The 14,893-nt window shown below is 41.5% G+C and overlaps 1 protein-coding gene across 1 annotated transcript in view; it reads left to right on the top strand.

Annotated features, from left to right (window-relative positions):
* Positions 1-14,893, top strand: part of lrp2b (low density lipoprotein receptor-related protein 2b) — a 46,925-nt gene that overhangs the window by 22,433 nt on the left and 9,599 nt on the right. Inside the window, exons 40-63 of the mRNA XM_085284566.1 lie at positions 303-750; positions 842-1,007; positions 1,132-1,290; positions 1,384-1,673; positions 1,806-2,009; positions 2,135-2,377; positions 2,683-2,808; positions 2,903-3,022; positions 3,218-3,349; positions 3,491-3,692; positions 3,796-4,091; positions 5,137-5,653; positions 5,975-6,130; positions 6,315-6,485; positions 6,619-6,842; positions 6,932-7,109; positions 7,201-7,397; positions 7,629-7,874; positions 8,321-8,449; positions 9,304-9,423; positions 9,575-9,691; positions 9,813-9,929; positions 11,347-11,484; positions 11,643-11,765. Coding sequence (XP_085140692.1) covers positions 303-750; positions 842-1,007; positions 1,132-1,290; positions 1,384-1,673; positions 1,806-2,009; positions 2,135-2,377; positions 2,683-2,808; positions 2,903-3,022; positions 3,218-3,349; positions 3,491-3,692; positions 3,796-4,091; positions 5,137-5,653; positions 5,975-6,130; positions 6,315-6,485; positions 6,619-6,842; positions 6,932-7,109; positions 7,201-7,397; positions 7,629-7,874; positions 8,321-8,449; positions 9,304-9,423; positions 9,575-9,691; positions 9,813-9,929; positions 11,347-11,484; positions 11,643-11,765 — 4,819 coding nt within the window. The remainder of the gene's footprint in view (positions 1-302; positions 751-841; positions 1,008-1,131; positions 1,291-1,383; positions 1,674-1,805; positions 2,010-2,134; positions 2,378-2,682; positions 2,809-2,902; positions 3,023-3,217; positions 3,350-3,490; positions 3,693-3,795; positions 4,092-5,136; positions 5,654-5,974; positions 6,131-6,314; positions 6,486-6,618; positions 6,843-6,931; positions 7,110-7,200; positions 7,398-7,628; positions 7,875-8,320; positions 8,450-9,303; positions 9,424-9,574; positions 9,692-9,812; positions 9,930-11,346; positions 11,485-11,642; positions 11,766-14,893) is intronic.

The following is a 14,893-nucleotide window of genomic DNA, read 5'->3' as shown; positions in this document are numbered from 1 at the left end:
AAATCCTCTTTTAAGAATCTGGAAATTAAATACATCTGATGTCAGTTTTTGGTTTACTTGCTTAATAGTTAAGCTATAATATAACATAATATAATAGTGCTCGTCAAATTTAGCTTGGGTACATAAGAACCGTTTTTCTGTCTGTAGTATTGTAAGAGAAAGTTTGAGCTAACAGCGAGCAAAAAATTGGCATACTTTTTGTGATAGCAGTTGGAATTAGTTGTGGGCATTTAACAATCATTCTTCACTTGTGCTATGCCTATGCTATCTGACAAAGAAATAACAACTTTTGGTGTTACCAGGTAATCCGAGACAATCTCGATGAGCTGATGGACGTCACCATCTTTGACGCACATGTCCAGCCTACATCTGCCAATCTGGTAGGATTTAACCCATGCCACGAAGACAACGGACGCTGCCAGCAGCTCTGCTTTGCCATTCCAGACAAGCAAGGACCTAAATGCGCTTGTGCCCACGGGACACTTCTTGGTAATGGAGTATCATGTGGTTATGAACCGGATGAGTTCTTAGTTTTCTCCACAGGCTACACGCTAAATAGCCAGAGGTTAGACCCAACGGATCATAGTCTACCCTATCCAACTGTGACCTTGGGCAATGGCGTAATGGGCCTGGATTATGACTTCCGAGAGAAACGAATTTTCTTCATGCAGTATGTCGGGATAGGTCGGAGCAGGATTGGCTACATCACCACAACATCTGTCACAAGCCCCCCTGTCACTATCATCTCAAGTGAGTTAAGCATTATCACTCTTCACATTCATCATTTCATTTTTCTCATTTGTGACTTTATTTAATTTCAAATCCTCTAAATGCTGCTTAGATTTGGACAATCCAGAGGGTTTGGCATTTGACTGGATAAACAAGCGTCTTTACTTCACCGACAACTTTAAACGTAATGTCCAGTCGATCGGAGTAGATGGAGGTAACCGGTCAATCATAGCCCCTGCAAACTGGCCCAAAGGCATCGTTGTTGATCCATGCTATGGGTAAAAGCAAACTAATATTCTCAAATGTCCAAAGATTGAAGATGACTTTCAGATATTAAACATGCTATCAAGTATAGCTTTGAGCTCCCTCTTATTACTCTGTCTGATGCTTCTCACTTTCCAGTTACTTATATTGGACTGACTGGGGATCTCCAGCTAAGATTGAGAGGGCAACACTGGGTGGAAGCTTCCGGACTGTCATCATCAGCACGGGTCTGACATCACCCAACGGACTGTCTATAGACTATGAGGAGAGGATGCTCTACTGGGTCGATGTTTCACAGTATGTCTAGTTATTCTCATATAAATTAAAAATTAGGAGAGAGACAGATTATGCAGCAGATTTTCTTTTCTTTTTTTAAATTTCTTTCTACAGAGACAAGATTGAGCGGTCGACCCTGACTGGTGAGAATCGAGAAGTGATCATGCAAGGGCTCAGCTATCCATTTGGTATAACTGTCTACAAGCAGGATATCTTCTGGACCGACTGGACTGAAAGAGGTGTCTTCAGGGCTAGTAAGAATGATGGCTCTGGCTTTACAGTGCTAGCCCAGAATCTGGAGTACCTACCAAAAGACATTCACGTTCATGCTGAATCAAAGCAGGAGATTTGCTCCAGCTTCTGTCAGCAGTTCAACGGTGGCTGCAGTCATGTCTGTGTTTCTGGTAAGAGCAGGCTTTTTGATGCACAAAAAGGCACCAAATCCCACCTTAAGTTGTGTAATAGACAACAGGAAAAAGACAGCAAATATACAAGGAATCTTACCTCAGGTATCTGTGTTACCTGTGGTTTTTCAGGTCCCGTCGGCCCTGAGTGCCAGTGTCCTCATGAGGGGAACTGGTATCTGGCAAACAATGGCAAAGACTGTATACAAGACACGGGGAAACGCTGTCAGGCAGATCAGTTTACCTGTCTCAATGGTAACTGTATCTTAGCACGCTGGAAGTGTGATGGCTACAATGACTGCCACGATAACAGTGATGAGCTCGAGAGAGTTTGTGGTGAGAAATCTGGACATTTTTTTTTCAAATTGTCTTATTTAAACAGACAAACTTAGCCAGCCAAGAAGCAAACAGCTATACCAACATCTGCAAAAGCCTTCATGTTTCTTTTAACCCTTCCCCAGCCTTTCACACCTGCTCAGCCACAGACTTCACCTGCGACAATGGGCGCTGCGTCCCACTCAGCTACACCTGTGACTACACAAATGACTGTGGTGACAACAGTGATGAACAGGGCTGCCCCTTCCCCACATGTAACCCTGCTACCGAGTTCACCTGCGCTAACGGACGCTGCATCAGCGCCAGCTTTGTCTGTGATGGCTACAACGACTGTCGGGACAACGCTACCTCCGACGAAATCAACTGCCGTGAGTAATGACGAGACTAATTGTTGGGCTTAAGATTTGATTATGTTAAACAATGAGATGGTTACTGCAAACACAGAAAAAAATAAAAAAAGATGAGATTGAAGTCACTGTTTTCTCCATCCGTTCCTCCCCAGAAACTAAAGTTGGACAATTTCAAGTCAAATACTGTGCCCGTACTCACACCTAAAATGATTCTATATTGCTAAATAATAATGTTATAAATAATGTTACGTATGTAGTGTCAAAGGGCTGCCAGTGGCCTTGGGTGAATGATCCGATCTGGTGTCTTTACAACATCTCTCCAGCTGATCGTACATGTCCCAATGGCCAGATCAAGTGTGACAACACCAACATCTGCATCTACCCTGGAAACCTATGTGACGGCTTTAACAACTGTGGAGACAACAGTGATGAGAATCCTCTCTTCTGTGGTGAGCTGAGTCAAAGAATGTAGCTTCAGCTGATTTGAACTGCACATCAATAAAGATGTAAATCTATGCAAACTTGCGCTTATGTGTGTTACAGCGGGGCGTACATGTGCTCCCGATCAGTTCCGTTGTGATGTAGGAAAGTGTATCCCTCAGACTTGGGTATGTGACTCCATCAAAGACTGCACTGATGGGACAGATGAACCTCCCTCTTGTGGTGAGTGCTCAACATTAGTGCAGCTAACTTAAATTCAAAGACTTTTATACTTTAGGTTTGATGTGAGTTTCCATAGTGACTCGTGTTTTGCATAAGGAAGACACACTTGTATGAAGCAAGCCAGCCCTTTTTTTCTCTTTCAGTTCACACTTCCCATCGTCATTAAAATGTGATTCTGTGTTTTCTACTGTGCAGAAGATATAATCAGAACATGCAGTCCAAACCATTTCACTTGTACCAATGGAAACTGCGTCCCTGAGTCACTGGTGTGCGATGGCAACAATGACTGCTGGGATAACAGTGACGAGGCTCCTGAGCTGGAGTGTGGTGAGACACCAGTTAGATATGTCGTCATTATTTGTGCAGCGTTAGGCTTCTCAATATTTTGATTCGTTTATATAATCTCAGGTTAGCATTCTCACACACTTTCATCAATTTTGCTTTTTAATATCATATTGTCACCTGGAGGCCAACGAACCTGTAGTTCTGACCAGTTCACCTGTCCGACCTGGTACCCGGGCCATCCACGCTGTGTGCCTTTAAGCTTTGTGTGTGATGGGGAGAAAGACTGTGCCAATGCAGCTGATGAGCTCCAGAACTGTCCCAACCGGACCTGCCACATGAATGAGTTTGCCTGCGCCAACGGGCTTTGCATCCTCATCCCCTTCCAGTAAGTGTGGCACATGTGTGATTGAATAAAAGTAGAGATGCGTTTACTGGTCTCGAGACAAATTCTATTGTCAGGCAAGTAATTAATCACTACTCTTCTGTAGCTGTGATCGCGTGAATGACTGCGGAGATGGCAGCGATGAGTTGCGCTGTACATATGATACCTGCAGCAGCAACCAGTTCACCTGCAGTAACGGAGCCTGCATCTACTCTTTCTACATCTGCGACGGACAGAACGACTGTTTGGATGGTTCGGACGAGGCGGACAGCTTGTGCCTCACGCCTCAGCCCACCTGCTCTCCTCAACAGTACATGTGCAAGTCGGGAGAGTGCATCGATTCCAATAAGGTGTGCAATGGACAGAAGGACTGTCAGGACGACAGTGATGAAAAAGGCTGCGGTAAGAGGCAAACAAATATGGAAAACTGTGGGACATTTTTGATAGAATTTATGAACTGTATTTCCTTGTCATACAGCATCTAAAAGAAACTTTGGTTGCACAAATCTTCACATGCATATGGTTAAAGTATATTTAATGAAAAAAGATAAGGTGTCACAAAAAGTATATTTGTCAATCAGACCAAGCCTATGTGCTTTCATATTTTATGAAAATGTTTGCTTTTATAAATATATGTATATTTATACAGGTTTCTTTGTGCTACATATTATAAATACTGATGATTTATTCTGAAAAGATGGAGTATGTAATGAGACGTATTTGTCTGTCTGTCTGTTTGTTTGTTAGCAGTCCAACATCCACAGTTTTCAAGATACACATTTGCAGATTTTGTGACAGTAGACACAAAAAACAGCTCAGGATGATTTAATTTTGGTGAAAATCAGAGGTCACGTCAAATATGAATATCTGTGAAAATGTTTTATGGATTGTCCTTAAACTTGACAATAATATAGAGGGCCTTGGGGGACGTGAGTACCTGGGTTGGCTAAGCAGGCCAATCTTGACCTTCAATGTTTGCACCAAAAGTCAATTTAAATTGAATCGAATTTTTTTTACAGTTTATAGAAACCAAAGATTTCAGTCAATCACCTCCAATCACCTCCAATCATGTGGGCAAAGATAATAAAATACACAATTTTAGTACACAATACTTTAAAGTCATGAGTCAAAGGTCAGGGTGACACAAATGAGGAAAAAGGCTCATTTGAGATTCCATTGGTTAATCTCCACATTTTAAAGCAATATATTAGTCAGTGGAAAACATAAGCACTGTCATTGTTTGAGCTCTTTTAAAACATTCTTGTTTCAATACAAAATTATACAATTTCACTATGATAAACCATCAGAGTTTTAGTATAGCTCTTGCCCTTCATGCAGAGTTGTGCTCTTTGAGTGCTCTTGTTACCTGTATTTTTGCTGCAGGTCTTAAAACCTCATCCATATTCTGTCTTTGCTCAGCTTCTCACTTTTTCTTTATTCTCTTTAGGAATTAATGAGTGTCTCAACCCAGCAGTCCACAAGTGCGCCCAAATCTGCACTGACACCCTCACCGGTTATTACTGTTCCTGCAACCCAGGCTACCAGCTCATGCCAGATGGCAAAGCCTGCGAGGACCTCGACGAGTGTGTCAGCACACCCGCCGTCTGCAGCCAGATCTGCGAGAACAGTTTTGGCTCATACCACTGCAAATGCGCCCCAGGGTACATCCGCGAACCGGATGGACGCACCTGCCGTCAGAACAGCGGCATCAACCCATACCTCTTGTATACCAATCGCTACTACATCCGCAATTTGACCACTGACGGGTTACAGTTGAGCATAGTCCTGCAGGGCCTGACAAATGTGGTGGCATTAGAATTTGATCACTATGAGAAGAGGCTGTACTGGCTGGATGTAGGGGCAGGAAAGATTGAGAGGATGCGCTTCGATGGGAGCGACAGGGAGACGCTGGTGAGCAACGATATAGGAGGAGCTGAAGGCCTGGCGCTGGACTGGGTTGGCAGGTTTGTAAAACAGGAGAAACCTAATAGATAATAATCTGTTACATATAAGTATTTAGGTCATTAAGTAACAAGAAGTGATTCGCACAATTGGAAAACAATTGTTTGCACATGTACTCCTATTTTATTTTTTATAACTAGCAAATCGCTCTCAGAGCACAAAATACATCCTGAGTAAACACACACACGCACACTTCCATATATAAAATAAAGAAAAAGAGAATATGAATGGGGTAATTTTTATTAACTTTGCATCTATGTGTTTCACAAACATCTTTTTAATTTATATATTTATTTAATTTTTCTCCTTCCTGTCTCCTGCAGGAAGTTGTACTGGGTGGACAGGTATTACAGCTCAGTTCATGTGATGGAGCTGGATGGGCGCTACCAGAAGAAACTGCTGTCGGGACACTTTACAGATAGAAATCACACCTACGTTATCACCAGACCTCGTGCTGTGGCTGTTAACCCTAAATATGGGTATTCACACACACACACACACAGACACACACACACGCACACACACATACAGAGAAAATCTATGATTGACTCTAAAACCAAACGTGTGCAGTTGTTTCTGCCTCCCGGTTTTTAGTTGTTCCCATTCCTTTGCTTCGACTTTTCCTCATCCCTCGTTCCTTCATTCCTGCCCTCTTTTGCCCAGATGGCTGTACTGGACCGACTGGGGTGACGCAGCATATATCGGCAGAGCTGGCATGGATGGAACAAATATCAGTGCAATTATCACAACCAAGCTGGAGTGGCCTAATGCTCTAACTATAGACTACACCAACAACAAGATCTTCTTTGCTGATTCCCACCTTAACTTTTTGGAGTGAGTTCATGAAGTATCCCACAGAACGTTTATTCTGTGTTGCACTGAATTATCTAAACATTGATTTCTCTTTATGTTTCTACATGTGAATTAATCACATTGTGTATAAACCTCCCTATTCTGTGCATCTTAGCTTTGCAGACATGGACGGCCAGAATCGGCACCGGGCCATCGCTGGCTCGCTTCCCCATGTATTTGCTGTTTCTCTATTTGAGGACTGGGTCTACTGGACAGACTGGAACACGCATACTGTGGAAAAAGCTCATAAGTACACTGGCGAGGAGCGTACAGTTATGGGCAACAACACCCATCGCCCCTATGACATTCACGTCTACCATCCCTACAGGCAGCCTCGAAGTAAGTATATGACAGCTGTGTGCTATTATATTCCCGGCATCACAATGGACGGCAGAAGATAATTTATATTTAATCGTCTTATTCCCCAGGTGAGAACCCTTGCTCGTCCCATGACCTGACCTGCAGTCATCTGTGTCTGATCGCGCCTGGAGGGCAGCGAGCTACCTGCGAGTGTCCCGATCACTTCATTGGTGTGGCTGTTGGATTTAAGATCCAGTGTGTTGCTGACTGCTCCAGTACCCAGTTCCGCTGTGGGGACAATGAGAAGTCAGTGTGACAGAAAGTCATGATACTTTACTGTACTGCTTATTAACCATCATTAGGGGTAAAAAAAATTTGTACATTTTCTTGTTCTTAGGTGCGTTCCGATATGGTGGAAGTGTGATGGTCAGTCGGACTGTGGTGATGGCTCGGATGAACCTCAGACCTGCCCACCTCGCTACTGTTCAGCTGGCCTGTTCCAGTGTCAAGATGGCAACTGCACCTACCCTGGCTTCCTCTGCGACGGCCACCAAAACTGCCCTGATGGCTCAGATGAGGATGCTGCTCTCTGCAGTATGACAGTTTCCTGAATCCTGAATACGAACTCTAAATAACTCAATCAAATAAAAATTGAACAGAAAAAAATACTTTACGTTTACCAGATTCAAGTTTTTAACTATGATTCTTTTAGGCCTTTATTTTTTCCTTTTTCTCTTTTTTTTTTTCTTTCTTTCTTTCTGCTGAAAATGAAAGCCTGTTTTCAGGAAGAGGGTTCAATGTTAAACCTGTTTCCTGTCCTCACAGGCGATCACCGCTGCGCTGGAAACCAGTTCCAGTGTAAAAACAAAAGGTGCATTCCTGTGTCCTGGCACTGCGATGGAATAGTTGACTGTACAGATGGCAGCGATGAGGATGCGGAGACTTGCTCCCAGAAGACCTGCAAACCGGGAGAGTTCACGTGTGCAAACGGCCGCTGTGTGCCGTCAATGTATGTGTGCGATGCCCAGGACGACTGTGGTGATGGATCTGATGAGCCGTATGAAGTCTGCAGTGAGTGTTACTGTCACGCGAATTAAATATGTGCCAACCATGATTTCCTTTTCTTTCCCCCATGTCTGTCTGTGATGAGCACAAAAGGAGCAGCTTAATTGATAATAGCCGTGCACTTTGCAGAACCGCACGACTGTTTAATCAAGCAACGACTTATCTGTTTCAGAGATATACAATCGATTCAGACACAGCGCAGGTGTAACCTGGGTGAATTAATGAAGCTGCACGTAGTGTTGATTTTTCTAAATTTAAGTTGCACAGTCAATCCCTCCTCCCCCTCTTCCGTCTGCTTCTAATTACTGTCTGTCTGGCTCTGTCTCAACTCATCCTCCCTCATTATTTCTCACCCTCTTGTCACCTTGCAGACTTTATTTTCGATCTTACTACTAATCTCACCACTTTCCTTCCATCCTTTGCCTGATGTCTCTGTCGCCTTGTCTCCACAGTGGGTCCAGACTACAAGTGCGATGAGGATACAGAGTTCTCCTGCAAGACAAACTACCGCTGTATTCCTCAGTGGGCCCGCTGCGACGGCTCAAACGACTGCATCGACAACAGCGACGAGGAAGGCTGCGGTCAGTGCTCATGTGTCAGCAGACGTGTCGGGGCTGTCAGACCAGCTGCATACTGCACATGTGTCAAAATCTTAAATTAGTTCCTAAAGATCTGATGATATTGTGGTGTACTTTAAAAGTTCAAGCTCTGCAATGCTTGTAGTTTCTAATCCAGAAAAAGAAATCTGAATACCTTTACAGATCATTTGCACCACTCAATCATTAAATAACATATTTATTCGTTTCAGCCTTGGCTGTAGACGACTTTAAAGCTCCGGTTCCAAAGATTAAATAATAATGGGTGTAATGCAGAACAGTAAAAACAAATAGCAAAGATGCATCATCCTATATAGACAGAAATTACACTGTAAGAAGGTGGTCACACACAATTAGTATTTATTAGTGAAAATGTATCAAGCTGTGTTAAAAAGGCTAAAAACCCATGAAGTTAAAGCTACAGTGTATAAGATATCACCACCAGATGTCAGTAGAATGCAGATTGCAGTCTACTGACAATGTCAGGAATAAATAAGCGTCCTTTTATTTATATTTCCATGTCTCAGAGCCCTGACCGCGATGACATCTTGGCCACTATTTGCAAGATTGTGGGGCTTCCACAAACTGGCGCCGACTTCTATGTATTTTTAATGGATTAATTCTAAGTTTATGAAAATGCATCAATCTGTTGGAAGCTGTAATAACACACTGATCAATTTATATTTATGAGTACAACCTTCTTTTATTCTATTAAGTAACCTAAAAATTGACACACTTTACCTTTAAGTCTTTGGTTTCAGCAGGTTAAAAATCTTATTTCCCAAAATGTTCTCATGACCACATGTTCAAACACCTTTTGTGCTGCTGCTTTATAACAGAGGAAGTGACCTGTGACCCTCTGGGAGATTTCCGTTGTGACAATCACCGCTGCATTCCCATCCGCTGGCAGTGCGATGGCTCTAATGACTGTGGCGACAGCTCAGACGAGAGAAACTGCCGTAAGTTTTTCAGTTCAATCTGTTTCAAAAAATGTCTTCTTATTAAAAATGTTTCTTCTGACTGCTTTTTACTCATGTAGTTTGAAGCCTCATATCACAGCGGCCACACATCTCATATTGAACACGTGTGTGTGTGTGTGTGTCTCTCTAGAGCCAAGGCCGTGCTCTGAAAGTGAGTTTCGATGTGACAACGAGCAGTGCATTCCCGGAAGCTGGACGTGTAACCATGTCAACGACTGTGGGGACAACTCGGACGAGCGAGACTGCGGTGAGCAGACGCCTCCTCCTCATGCTAACTCCTCGGCCTCCTTAAAATTACATCCAGCCGTAAACAAAACACACACGGGCGCAAACACACACATCAACATAACATCTTGGCTCTCTTCCAGAGTTGCAGACATGTCGTCCAGGTTCTTTCCAATGTGACTCAGGTCACTGTATCCCCGCTATTCTGCAGTGCGACAACCGACCCGACTGTCTGGATCTGTCAGATGAGACCAGCTGTCGTAAGTTTACAGCGTGAAAATTAATGGCACTCTGGGCCCCCGCAGTTTTATTTATTTATTTTTTCTGTTTATATGTGTGTGAGGTAATTATTCAGGCTTTAAGGCTTCAAAAGAATGAAAATGTGGCACAACAGTCTAACAGCAGACAGGGATACAGTTTTTGCTTAAAGCTTAAATGAGGTGAGAAACACAATAAGATGGTTTAAAACTGCATATTAGTTTACCCCAGTAATTAAACCACAGAGTAGCTATACAAGATTTATCCTTTTTTCACATTTGAACACACATTGAATAATTTGGTGTGGTTGAACTTTGCACCTGTAGGGCTCTGGTCATCCAGGAAGTGAGATCAAACCATCAACTGCAGTCATTTCCCTGCATTCTTTCCTTTTCTCTCCAGTCATTTTGTTAACTATTATCCAATAAAGCCATAACATGATTCCAAATTGATTGTAGACTGAAAACCAGTCTTTGTTATGTGCATCTTGTAATTGCCAATTTTCCCAGATATTAAGATTAAATCCAGAATACCTTAGATAAATTGTAACTGCTATTTGAATATATGAAAGTTGGACAATTATACAAGCATTCCATCCATCAGAACACCCTTTTGGGTGGAGCGTTAAGGTATTCTTTCAGCTAACAGTTTAAAGTCAGAGATATGTCTGTTGATATGTTCCTCCAAGGTAATGTAACCAGGGTGGCTTCATTTGCTGTTGATGAAAGCTGCAAGCCATCCGTGTCTTCACTTTCCACACTTGGATTTATTCCTGTTTGCCCAAAGCGCCTCTGAAATGGTAACACTGGGAATTCAGAGTAATTGCTGTATCCTTGTCTCTGTAAAATATGTAACCATACACTGAAAGAAAAAAAAGTCCCCTCAGCTCTTCTCGCATCCAGCAATCTCAGATTGTCTGTGATGATTGAAGAAAACTCTCTGCCGCTTGGACCCATCTGTTTTTGCCTCATCACTTGGTTCCCCTATGCTTTCTCTGCATGTCGTCCTTTGATTTCTGGGAACATGTCAGTTTTTGTTCTTCTGGTTGCCATGCAGCAGCAGCAGCAGCAGCAGGGCTGTGGAAGGAAAGTGGTAATAACATATTTGTAGAAAATAGAAAAATCTACCCACCAGCATGTCCAAAGACGGCACAAATCAGAGAAAAGTTACCAGCGATAATTCAAATAACTGTGGCATTAAAAAGAAAGTTAAAAGAAGTGGACCAACTTTGAAAAGGGGCAGCTTTAAGAGAAACAGTGACCAGAATGGTGTGCAGTGCTGGTTGGTTTTATTTCTCCACTGATATATCTCTTTAAGAAAGACAGTTTAAAACACGACCTTGGTAAAGAAAGGAAAATAAATCAACTGATTTTAGTAATAATGTGCAAACTATCTCTCTTATTTTCCCGATCTTTCCAGCTACTCGATACCCTGGAGGCCGTTACTGCCCTGAGCACCAGTTCCAGTGTGCGAACCACATCTGTGTGAACCAAGGCTGGGTGTGTGATGGCATTGATGACTGTGGGGACAGATCTGATGAGCAACTCAACTTATGCTGTGAGAAGCTTGTTATTTATTTTTATGTATATCTATATAGATAGGTAGATAGATGTGTGAGTGTGTATATATATGTGACTTTCTTTTAAATGAAAGTCACACACACACACATAGATATAGACATTGGGCTCAAGTCGCATTTGCTTGTGTTTAACCAGTGAACATCACCTGTGAGATGCCATCTCGGTTCCGCTGTGACAACGGCTACTGTGTCTATGCTGGAGTGCTGTGTAATAAGAAGGACGACTGTGGAGACGGCAGTGATGAGAAAGAAGACCTCTGTATGACTCCCACTCACACATTCCTGCAATCTGCATATTTTAGCATGACTAAAAATTTACATTTAAATGCACAAATCTGATCAGTTATTGGACGTAATTGGACGTAGAGTAATGGAAAAGGACAGCTGAACATTTGGCAATATAGAGGGATAAACATTGATGTTTTGTAGTTGCCCTCTGCATAAACTATGTTTAGTGTACTGTGTAAATATATGGTGCCGTGAAAAAGTATATGTCCCCTTCTCAGTTTTGTGTTTTTGCATATTTTTCACATTTACATCTTACAGACAATCAAATTCATTTTAACGTTAGACCAGCCAGAGGAAGTACAGAATGCAGTTTATACTATCCTGGCCCTTTTCCTGTCTTCCTCCCCAACCCCAGCTGATTATGGCAGATGGTTGCCTCTTCCTGAGCCTGGTTCAGCTGGAGGTTTCTTCTTGTTAAAAGGGAGTTTTTCCGTCCCACTGTACCACAGTGCTTGCTCATAGGGTCACATGATTGTTGGGGTTTTCTCTGTTTTCTTTGTGTTATTTTAGGGTCTTTAGCGTGCAATATGAAGCATCTTCAGACAACTATTATTGTGATTTGGCACAATATAAATAAAACTGAATTGAACTGAAACTCAAGAGTACTGGGGTTATGTAAACACTCCAGCATAAAGAACAAACAACAACAAAAGAATAACGTTTTGGAGTGACCCAGTCAAAGTCCAGACTTAAATCTAAAGAAGCAACTTGAAAAACATATTGCCGCTTATCAGAATTTATCTCTCACTGCCAAGGGAATAATCACTTATTAGGTTTAAAAGAAGGGACAGAAGGTCATTTTTTTTCCCTTAACTATCATTTGAAAATAGCATTTTGTATTTATTGTGTAGTGTTAACATTTTTTTGTGATCTGAAACATGTAAGTGTGACAAATATGCAGAAAAAACAACAAAATAAATCAGAAAGGGGGGAAATACTATATGTGTGTGTGTGTGTGTGTGTGTATATATATATATATATATATATATATATATATTAGGGGTGCAACGATACACAAAATTCACGGTTCGGTATTTTTTCGATACAAAAAAAAATGTTCATGCCTTTTTAATTTGTCATTTATTAAAATTATAAATATATATTTTAACACAAAAGTACAGTTTTTAAATTTAACCCTAACCCTTGTGCGTGTTGTTTTTTAGCTCGTCATATTGCAGCCACAGAAATTCTTTTGTCCATGAAACCATAAAGCTGCACTTTCTTTTTGCCTTATAGTCTGATTTGTCATAACTTCTCCGTTTTGTGGTAAGCTTTTCTTTGGCTGTCACGTCTTCACCCTGACCTGTCTTATTTGGCTCAGCAGAACTAAAATATATATCTGTCTGTGAAGGTTCTCAATCATCCAGGTCATCATAGTGAAATATATATCCTGCCGCACTCACATAAGCTCAGCGATTCTCTGCGCGATCAACCTCTCACATGTTTAAGCTGCGGGAGATTTCACTTGTCATGTTTGCATAGTAAGCTAACAATTAATAAGACTATGTCAGAGGAATTGGTGCACAAATTATCATCACTCACAGATCAGTGCTGTCGCTCTCTATACACAGTTCGCACGATTGCAAAGTGAAAGCAAAAAAACAAGCGCAAATTCAAACACGATTTCAATATGTCACATATTGACAGTGGCTCACCCAATGACATAATTACCCAGCTACATTTCTGAAAGAATGCAAAAGCATTGACATATATTTTTCCTTCCTACAATAGCCCGACAGGCAGGGGAGAGATAGCCCCGGGACGTCGGGCTAGCGATATTGCGAGCCCTGTATCTGATTGAGGAATCACTCATCTTTGGAAAAGAGAGTTTATTACAGAGAAATGTCTCTTTCCAAAATAAAAGCTATACTATCCGCTTCTTCTGGGCTATATTCTCAGCAGCATATTAAACATATCAGGTCTCCATAAGGAGAATCCTGTGCTAACAGCTGTCTAAATGACTCGGCTAAAGTTTGTAGCATGCATGCTTGTTGTTTTTGTCTTTGCACTAGGATGATGTCGGTGTAAATGTGCAGTCATATTCGTTGTGTTCCCACTAGTGCTTTCAGGTTAATCTCGTTGAAATAACCTTAACGCCACAACACGGCAAATCTCCGTTAACGAGCTACCCTATACAGAGGGGCTAGACGGCCAACACGTTAACGAGCTAACTGCGCTAACACACTAGCTCCCACCCATGTAATTGAGCATTGCATGGCACATCCAACATACTGTTTTACTTTAGTCCATGACTCGCTTACCTTCAGGGTCATACGTCACATGAAAACCAAAATAATTCCAAACGCCAGATCTGAATGAGGGTGGGGAGGTCCACTTCTGTCTCGCTAGGCTGCACTCTCGAGCCTAGGCGGAGTAGTCAAATGCAGATTCACTGAGCGCTCAACACAGACAGCATCGTCAGAAGGAAAGTTGATAAAATAAATTACAAATTTTGTATTGTTCTTTTTTTTTCTCCCCTTTGGTTTTCTTTCTTTCTCTCCCCCTCTTTCTTTCATTCTTTCCCCCTGTCCTATCCCACAGTCATGTCTGTCCCGTTTGCAACTGAAAATAAAATAAATTCATAATTATAATAAAGGTCAATCAAATGGACCAATATGATGATCCACTTAAAATAAATCCTCTTGGCATCTTTCTTGGCCTCAAGACAACAATTCTGATGGCTATAGATCCAAACGGGACACAAAAAAAAAAAAAAAAAAAATTTGAAAAAAAAAAAAAAATTGAAAAAAATTGTATTGTTCGATACATATGCGTACCGAACCGAAAGCACTGTATCGAACGGTTCAATATCGATACGAATATCGTTGCACCCCTAATATATATATATATATATATATATATATATATATATATATAGATATATAGATATATAGATATAGATATAGATATATATATCATTCCTTTTTGTATGTGAACATAATCAGATTGCATATTAGTTTCAGCAAATGCACCTCTTATCATGGGATTGTCAGGCATTAGTCCAAACAACAATGCTAATCCTGAACTTTCCTCTTTAAAGCCAGTCAAATGGGAAATCCCAAAATGACATCAGTGCCTGCACAGGACACAAAGCTGAAA

The sequence above is a fragment of the Mchenga conophoros genome, linkage group LG8, assembly GCF_057382185.1.
Source record: "Mchenga conophoros isolate Kocher_MC1m ecotype Shallow Benthic linkage group LG8, M_conophoros_male_GT1.1, whole genome shotgun sequence".
In the NCBI taxonomy this organism is placed as follows: domain Eukaryota; kingdom Metazoa; phylum Chordata; class Actinopteri; order Cichliformes; family Cichlidae; genus Mchenga; species Mchenga conophoros.
Note: the sequence above shows the minus strand (reverse complement) of the source record. Positions and strands in the feature narration are given on the sequence as shown.